The sequence below is a fragment of the Cupressus sempervirens genome, chromosome 7 (assembly GCF_028749045.1).
Source record: "Cupressus sempervirens isolate cs-2001-9-10 chromosome 7, ASM2874904v1, whole genome shotgun sequence".
Taxonomy (NCBI): Eukaryota; Viridiplantae; Streptophyta; class Pinopsida; order Cupressales; family Cupressaceae; genus Cupressus; species Cupressus sempervirens.
The window spans coordinates 489607884-489617837 of NC_143124.1; the positions used below are offsets into that span (position 1 = coordinate 489607884).

A 9954-nucleotide genomic window follows, 5' to 3' on the forward strand; every position below is an offset into this window, starting at 1 on the left:
ATCCATAAAATAAGATGTTTGGGTGCTCAAAATAAGACCACTGACTTCTAAAAATTTAATGAAATATGATAAACATGTTGGAAAAGATTGAGCTTTTCCTAGTTATTGTTCAGAGCATAAATGTGCTACTGGCAGAGTACTTAACCGAGTTGCAAAAATTGGCCAAGTTTTTTGGCCCGATGAGTTTTTACGACTTGTACTGGCACCAAAAGACTCACCGAGTTTTTGGCAAACTCACCGAGTACTTGTTGAGTTTTTGTTAAATATTCAGTCATAATTTTCTAACAGTACTTAAAGGCAAAAAAACAGCCCAAATTCATTTCACATTTCTTCACTTGTATTTTGCTAAGAGGGGGTAAATAGTCTTCCAAACACTTGCAAACTGGTTTTAATTGATTTGAAGCAGAAATGAGGTGGATTTGAAGTGGATTTGAGGTGGTTTTTGTAGAGGACAATTTGAAGTGCATTTGAGAAGGATTTGAAGCAGATTTGAGGTGGTTTTTGAAGAGGATGACATCAATGAATTGGAGAGGCAGGTTATGGAGAAGTGGGGTGGATTTAGTATCACACTGGATGACATTGAGTTGAATGAGTAGTCATTGCTAGTGCCAGGAGAAGCTAGAGGCATAGCTACATCCAAGTTGGACGATGAGCAACAGACTGAGTTAGACATACCAAGTGGGGAGACACAATCGTGACCAGTGCAAAATTCTAAGACTAGATCCTCAAGTTCTACTCTCCCTTAATTTTTACTAGAGCTGTGAAGAGGAAAATATAATTGTAATGATGTGATTACTTTTAGCTTTACATAAATTATTTACTATTTTGCTTATAGCCATCACCATTCCACACAAGAATGCAGTTTTGTACCCACTGTGAGTTTATATATGTCTAGACTAAGCTTGTTTCTTTTCTGTTCTCATTTATTGACTCATTGGATGCATCTTCTCATTTGAATTTTGCATTTCTAATTAGATTCATCCAACATTCTAAGTTGCCAAAAAATTTAGTGCTGAAATCTGACCGAGTTTTTCCCAAATATTTTTCCAGCCCTTGACAAGTTTTCCAACTATTGTTCAGAGCTATAGAGTACGCTCTTAGTGTTAGGATATCCAAGAATCTTCATAGTCTTCAGATATCCAAGAGTCTTCAAATCTACAAAATAATTCAAAGAAATGATACTGCATTTGTATTGCAACCACAAAAATCATTATTTACTATAAATACTGGCCCTGTTCTGGAGATTCCCTGAAAGTTTAATTATGAAGTGTTTACTCAGCCAGTTGTGTGGTAATGGCGGGTTGTAGTGGAGGCTAACAAACTACCTTGCAATTCATGATGCCCCGTCTCTTGGCGGCTTAAGCTTCAGTGTATCTTCTAAAGTGTTACTATGCCTACGATAAATATAGATATACATGGTGAAAGTTAAGAAAACAATTCACTTAAGCTATTGTTTTTTAGTGACTACTACTAGCCATTGTTTCTGAGGGCTTTCTTCTACTGAATTGGAAAAGCTCAATGCCATCATCATAATTGAACTGCCTGAGCTTTAGCAGAATATATAGAAGAATCCCACATCCAAAGCCAAGGGCTGCACTAGATCCAGTCAGTGAAACAGCCGTGCACATGAGCATCACAAAAGAATCCTGCTTAGAATTCATGTCACGAGAAGCCATGGCCAATTCTATTCCCGAAAAGAGCAGTAGCACACCCAGTAAGCCGATTGGGAATTGGGTAAGGACTTTTACAAGGGAGCTGCCCAGTAACAGTCCCAAAACCATCTTAGAAGTGCCCAGAAACACCACGGAGGCCCCACTTCTTGCCCCAAATCGATACTGGCCAGCAAGCCCTCCCGCACCATGGCATACGGGCATTGCCCCAAACCAACATCCCACCAAGTTCATCACTCCCACACTAGCAGAAACAGAAGTTGCAGTCACCTCCTTCAGTGGAAACAGATCATGAGACAATTTACAGACTGCTATGACAGAATTCAGTACGGACAAAGGTATCTGAGGTATTGCTGCCCTCAGGAACCCTACTTTCCAATCATTTCCAGAAATGCTAACTACATGGAGCCTTGATGGTCCTAGAGTCAATTGTTTTAGAATAGCAGGATGTCTCCAAATAGCAATAACGATCCCAACCAAGAAAACAATCAGAGCGGAGGGAATACCACTCACCATTCTCAGATATCGATTGGGCCTTCTTTTGTCTCTATCGGAAACCCTATCTTCATCTCCAACCAGATTGTCTTGCCTCTCATCACCAGATCCTGTCACCATGACAATGAAACAGAAACTCACAAGTGCCAAAATAAGCCCATCCCACCCAACCCAAGCTCTGTCTCCCTCTGACTTACCAGTAGCAAAATTCTGATTCTTCCTAATATACTTAACCGCAGTGAAGGTAAAGGACAGCCCCTGTGATAACTGCACACCTCTAACTACAGGCAGAGGAAGTAAACGGTAAATAACGCCCATTAAACCCGTAACACCAAGTACAAAGAGTGTTCCAGCGGTGCAGATGCCAGCTGCCATAATCTGCGGAACAGTGAGATGCTCCCCCTCGCCTATAGCCACCGCAGCAATGGATTTCATAGGCTGAACTGGCATTGGGATTCCCCATATTAGCCCTGTGATTATATTGTAGATTCCCGTGAAGATTAGGGTAGTGCCCAGATCAAGGCCGTTGACAAGAGTGAGTGCAATTACTATCGGTACAAACGTGCCCAGGTCGCCAAGTGATCCACTCACCTCAGACCATGCTCTTTTGCATCTCAAATTCTGTTTCAACCTTGCAGGCAGAGAGACGGAGCCAGAAGAAGCTGAGCTATCTGCTTCTACAGGTAAAAGCCTTTCCCGCGTTCGATCGTCTATTTGTTCTTCCTCCATGCTTGCAAATCTTGATTGTAAGTTGTTTGGTAAATTACTAATTTAAAGGACTAATATTGCTAGTGTTGAAATGACGCCCTGGACCTTGCAGAAGCCAATTAGGGAAAATCCCTTGGCCATCTACTGTGACATTTGGAACAAATGTATATTATTTAAATGGACTTGGACTTATAATTATTCGTTCATGTGAATGTGGTATTTGTTAGACTTAGTATTAATTAAATTTAAATGTGACTCAACATCTTGGGATCCTTAAGGAATGTAATCACTTATGTTTGCTTATGTATGATTGTATGTTATTGCTTCCACTACTTTATGATTGATGTGTAAGTTATTCTTTCTTTAAAAATTTTTTTTGGAAAACATAGTAAAACTTTAGGTTAATTCTTTTGGATCCTTTGGCGGGGCAATACACTATGCCACCTATATAAGACATTCAATAGAAAAAAAACACAGTAGTGTTGCTGCTGATTGACATGCTAGAAACTTACCATAGGATGCATTCATAAGAAATTTGTAAGACATGACATTTCTAGCCAACCACATTTTGGAAATCATGTGTGATAGTGTCCTGGATGCATGGAAATTGTTTATCAAAATGCTTGAGCTAGATGAATTCAGCTGGAAAGATGGTTACAGGATATGGTCAGTGTAATAGGCTATAGGATGTGCACCAATTTTTCCTCGACGAATTGATGCAATCAATGCAAATATTTTCATTTAGGTGAACCCTAAGTGATTTGTTCACTTTTTTTGACATTAAACTCATATGGTTGTGAATTTGACAAATTGTTATGGGCTTTGTATAGGGTGCAAAAAAACATTTTCTAGCTAAAAAAATCTATTGTATTTGATGATTAGAGGCAAAAAGAAATTTGATGCCTTACTAATTTTAGGGGTTTTTTAGTTACTGAACCATTTGGCGCAGACAAACACTATCTCCATTTGAGCTTGGCCAAATGATACCTTTGATGTGTTAGAGTGTCAACTTCAATCTCTTGTTGAGCCCAAAAAACAATATGAAGACATATTTTGGTCCAAACAAACAAATTCAGGGCCACAATTTTTTTCTATAAGCTATGGATTTTGAAGAGCACATGACTTACAGGATAGGTTCATGGTTCCCCCATTTAGCTTTGTAAATAATAGATTCCTGGATCCTCCATTGAGCTTCATAAATTATGTTATTTCTTTCTTTCTTTTGTTTTGTTTATTTTCTAGAGAGTTGAGCTGCTTAGCACAAATCTTGCTCAGTAGTCTTCATAGCACCACTTTTTAGTACAAGTGCATTCTTTCTATAGGTACCATTACTGCATGGGGGCATTGCATATGCTTCAAACCTTGAAGCTTTCCGATTTTGCTTCTCTACTTCAACCGGTTTTTATGCTTATTCGCTTCTACTAATTTTCGCTGCATATTCTCTGCTTCCGAATTATTTCTTATTTTTCAATACATGAGCTTCTAGATGCTTCCTATAATTCGAGAGGCCTCCTCTAGTATTAGTAATATTATGACATTTTTTTTAACTAATGGCCTTGTTCCAAATTTTCCCTATTTTTTGATTGAGAATAATTATTTTTCTCACTACTATTTTTTGGAGTAAGCAATGAGCTTTTAAATAAATAGGATTTATTTATTTGAATAAATATAAGAAAATTTAGAACTTTATTAAAAATTTAGGCCTTCAAAAAATTCTTGAATTATATTAGCTGTTCAAAAGATTTGAATAATTTTTTATGGCACTATTTAGTAGGAACTAATAATATTAAATCAATACTTTTTTCATAAAGTGTAGTGGTAAAGGTAAATATGTTACTTAATATACTAATTTTTATATACTTGTATATATATATATATATATATATATATATATATATATATATATATATATATATATATATATATATATATATATATATATATATATAACTTTTTCATTTGATGAAAAGAAGTGTATTTAAGCGGATTATATATATATATATAAGCTAGTAGTAGTTGTGGTGCGATATGGAAGATAGTTTATGATTTCTAATATCTAAATATATGACGGTAAGGGTCATTGTGATTATGATTAGTGTTAGTAGTAGAGTTACGGTTAAGGTTAATGTTAAGGTTAGAGTGTGTAGGACTAGAAAATAGGTGTAAAAGTATACTATGAGCAACCACAAACTCAAATACATATACTAATCTATTCTAATCTAATATAAGATGAAAATCATTGAAAATAAGAAGATTGAAAACAACAAAAACCCATTTTCAAGTGTAATTCTCATGTCCTTATTTCTTCTCCATTGCTAATGTAGCTCCAATTGCCTATAGCGCACGTTGAATGTTATCGAGAATACTAGAAGCGTAGTTTGGGTGTGGTTCAAGAGAACATGGTTGTTAAGGATAATGGGTTGAAGACCAAAAATGAGTGCAAGATGGCTCAATTTACAGCCAAAATGCAAGAGGTTAGACATAAATGAGGAAATGGATATTTGTCAATTCAAATGTGCAACTTGGTACAATATTCCTTGGAATATCTATGACAAATATGATGCAATATGCCACATATAGGATTCTATGACACATACAAGTTGATGCGGCTAAAAGTGGAAGAGAATCTATGACAAGCTTATGACACATCAAAGCCACTTGTAGACAAGAATCTATGATGAATGTGGCTTATTATAGTCATGCGTAAGGAATAATATATGCCAAATATGACATAGATTAGCCAAGTGTAGAGAGAGGATCTATGACGCATTATGGCCATGTCTTAGGACTAGGTGGAATATTTGAATTAAAATTTCATAATTCCACACAAATGGAAATTAGAAAATTAGAAAATAGAAATGGGAAAATAGGACTTAGGAAATTGAGAATTCTCATAGTTCACAATGATGGACCAATTAATTAATAGTTATTAATTAATTGAGAACACTGGTTAATAAGAATAATTAGTAAAAGTGGGATGAAAATTATTGAAATGACATAGGAATAGAGTATGGGTTAACTAATCCTATAGGAAAAATTAGTAAATGATTAGCCAATTTGATGTATAAATGTGGGATAAACCTTTTGATAAGATGTGATGATTATATAGATCAACTAGGATGATGGTGGGTAGATCAAAGCCATGATCAAATGTATTGACTAATTAGGATTGATAACATGTCAAGGACATATAACATGGATTAAGGACATATGACATTTAACAAATATTGTAAATTCCATAGGATCAAAGTTGATTGATAAGATTGATCATAATAACATCAACGAACTTTGTCAATGTTATTAAAAATATTGGATAAAGCCACGATCTGACACTGAGGGGCTCATGGCACAAGGAGGAGATGGAACAACTAGGGCCAAAGGCACACCCAACCATCCAAACCACCTTGTAGAGTAAATACAACGAAAGAAAAACACACAATGAACAACACCAAGGAGAGAGAGAACACATACTTTTATTGATTCATCAAGTTATTAGCATACATGCCCAGCTATAAGCCCTTCTAGGTTACAACTAGATACAAAATATAACTCCAACATCTGTATTCAACTTCAAACTCGCAACATCTTCTCTAACTCTCTAGTTCCCTACCTCCCTTCTCTCTAAACTAAACTAAATACCTCTACTTACACTTGCCAAAATGGCTTATAGAAGATTCTAGAACATTACAAAGAAGAAAGGCTGACCTCAAAATGGTCAACACTCATCCCTAGACAAGATCCTATTATTAAATTTATGATCCAAATTAAATACAAGGGTCGGCTCCAACTAAGAACCAAAAACACAAACAACTTGATCAAAAAAGGACCTGAGCATCAGCAACAATAGGTTCACTCAGCACATGAAGGATCACTCAGTCATCATAGAATAACTTGACTAACACTGCAGGACTCAGTTGACACTGAGTCACTCAATTGACACTACATGGCTCGGTTAGCAAAGAAGAAACTTGGTTGACAACACAATCTTGGTTAACACTAAAACAACTTAGTTAACACTGGAGAGCTTGGTCAACATAGTTGAAACCCGGTAAGACTACTAGAATGAATAAAGTGCAGGATTGCAAGGAAACCCAGGATGTTCTTGCATCAGACAACTAGGGTTAAAAGAAATGATTACCCTGAATCATGCAAGTGTCACAACCTGAGTTGAATCTAACTCAGATTGAGAAATCCATATAACATGTTCAACTGGTCTATTTTTCCACTTTACTAAAACTCACAGTAATTTTTTCTTCTTGTGCTCTTACCAAATTTATAATCCAATGCATGTTCAACCTCTTCAATCTACCTCTTAGGATAATCATCTGGTACAACAAATTCATCATCTGACTCATGATACTTATACAAATCAGCAACATTGAATATAAGAGATATATCCATGTCATTAGGTAACTCAACTTTATAAGCATTTCCACTATCAAACTTCCTCAAGATCTGACAAGGTCCAAACTTCTTCATCTTCAACTTATTGTATGTTCCAATAGGAAATCTACCTTTCTTCAAATGAACCATCACCTCATCATCAACTTCAAAAATATGATGTCTTCTAAACTTACCAACATTCTCCTTATACTTCTAATTACTTTTTTCCAACTTCAACTTCACTTTTTCATGCAAAGACTTCATAAAACTAACAAATTCTTCTCCTTCAGCACTTCTTTTCTCTTCATTGGCAACATCCCTCAAATGTGGTATTCCTCTAGGCTGCATTCTAGTGACAATCTCAAAAGGTGTTTTCCTTGTACTCTTATTCACAGAATAATTATATGCAAACTCAACTTGTGTCAATACTAGCTCCTAATTATTTGTCGTATCTCCAACTAAACATCTCAACAAATTACCCAAGTTTCTATTCACAACCTCTATTTTTCCTTCATTCTATGGGTGGAATGTAGAACTAAACCTCAACTCAATACCCATCTTCTTGCACTAAGTCCTTCAAAAATAACCAGCAAACTTAATGTCTCTATCAGAAATAATACTTCTTGGTAATCCATGCAATCTAAAAATCTATTTGAAGAAAACCTCAACAACATGCACAACATCTAATGTCTTCTTACATGGTATGAAATGAGTCATTTTAGAAAATTGATCCACAACAAAAAAAAATATGGAATCATATCATCTTGTTGTCTTAGGTAATCCAAGAACAAAATCCATACTGATGTCACTCCAAGGTTTCTCAAGAATAGAAATAGGTGTATAAATCCAATATTTTGACTTACTCCTTTTGCAACTTGACAAAATCCACAACTCCATACAAACTTCTGAACATTTTTATACATCTGTGGCCAATAATACTTATCCTTCAACAAACTCAATGTCTTATCAATTCTAAAATGTCTAGCCAATCCATCAGAATGATTTTCCTTAATCAAATTAACTCTCATAGAACTTTTTGGTATACATAACTGAATTCCTTTTAACAACATACCTTCTTGAATGAATTATTCTTCATACTTACTCATGTGATCTGATAGATTTGGTGCTTTGCACTCTCTCCATGCCTTAGAAAAATTAGGGTCAGTATCATACAATTCCTTCATTTCATCAAAACCGAGAACTTCAACCTTCATCTCAATCAACAAAGAACATCTTCTACTCAATGTACCAGCAACTTGGTTAGTGAATCCACTCTTATTCTTAATCACAAATGTGAAAATTTTGCAAGTACTCAACCCACTTCATATATCTCTAATTCAATTTATGTTGATTTCCCAAGTATTGTAAATCTTTATGATCAATATACAAAACAAACTCCTTAGGAGTCAAATAATGTCTCCACTTCTTCAAGACTTGAGAAATAGCTTAAAACTCTTGATCATACACATAATAATTCCTTTTAGCATCATTCAATTTTTCACTAAAGAAAGCAACAGGTTTACCTTTTTGACTCAACACAGCTCCTACTACACTACCACTTGCATCACATTCAACTTGAGATACCTTATTGAAATCAGGTAAAGCCAATGTAGGTAACTTGGCAACCTTTTGTTTCAAAATCTCAAAAATTTTGTCACCCCCATGTGTCCATTTGAAATCCTTTTATCTCCTCTCATTGTCTCAGTCATATCATTACAAATAGAACTAAAATTATTTATGAACTTTATGTAGATACTAGACAAACCATGAAATGATTTTACCTCACCCACATTCTTAGGTGTAGGCCATTCCAAAATTTATTTTTAACCTTCTCAAGATCCATTCTCAAACCATCAATTGAAATCACAAATTACAAATACACAATCTCCTCTTGCATAAAAGAACACTTTTTCAGGTTAAACATCAACTTCTCCTCTTTTAATCTATGTAATAGTTGTCTAACATGCTTAATATTTTCTTCCTTAGGCTTACTAAATGTCAAACTATCATCCAAATAAACAATCGCACACTTACCCAAAAACCTTTTGAGAACTTCATTCATCAACCTCATGAAAGTACTATGTGCATTAGTCAAACCAAAAGGCATTACCAACCATTCATACAAATCATCTTTCATCTTTAAAGAAGTCTTCTATTCATCATCTTCTCTTATTCTTATCTAATGTTAACCACTCTTCAAATCAATCTTGGTAAAATACTTTTCTCAGCTTAAATAATCCATTATGTCATCCATCCTCGGCATCAAAGACCTATATTTCATTGTAATCTTGTTAGTAGTTTTGGAACTAGTACACATCCTCCATTCTCCATTCTTCTTAGGTGCTAATATAGTAGGTACAATACATGGACTCAAACTTTCTCTGATCAAAGCTATGTGCAACAAATCATGTACTTTTCTATTAAGTTCTTCATTCTCTATAGGTGTCAATCTATATGGTGTTTTATTTGGAAAACTAGCTCCAAGAATCAGATCCATAGAATGACTTATACTTCTTACTCGTGGTAAGCCATCTGGTATGTCCTCTACAACAATATCTTTATACTCATTTAGCAAAATTTCAATTGTTTTTGGCACTCAGTCAACACTACCAGCTTTTGTTGTCAGTTAGTTACCACTAACCTCTTTCACTCGATTACCAATATTGTCTAGCACTCAGTTATTACTAGCATAGCTTGG

The 9954-nt window shown here is 35.1% G+C and overlaps 1 protein-coding gene across 1 annotated transcript; it reads right to left on the reverse strand.

Annotated features, from left to right (window-relative positions):
• Positions 1 to 1166: 1166 nt before the first annotated feature.
• On the reverse strand, positions 1167 to 3018 carry LOC149547683 (molybdate transporter 2-like). Its single transcript, XM_089791761.1, has one exon. It carries the CDS (start codon positions 2892 to 2894, stop codon positions 1458 to 1460), a length of 1437 nt encoding a protein of 478 aa, XP_089647887.1. The 5' UTR covers positions 2895 to 3018; the 3' UTR covers positions 1167 to 1457.
• Between the last annotated feature and the right edge of the window lie 6936 nt (positions 3019 to 9954).

What these genes read in the sequence shown, in the direction of transcription:
- LOC149547683 (XM_089791761.1), bottom strand. Translation starts at nt 2,894, where the DNA reads ATGGAGGAAGAACAAATAGACGATCGAACGCGGGAAAGGCTTTTACCT.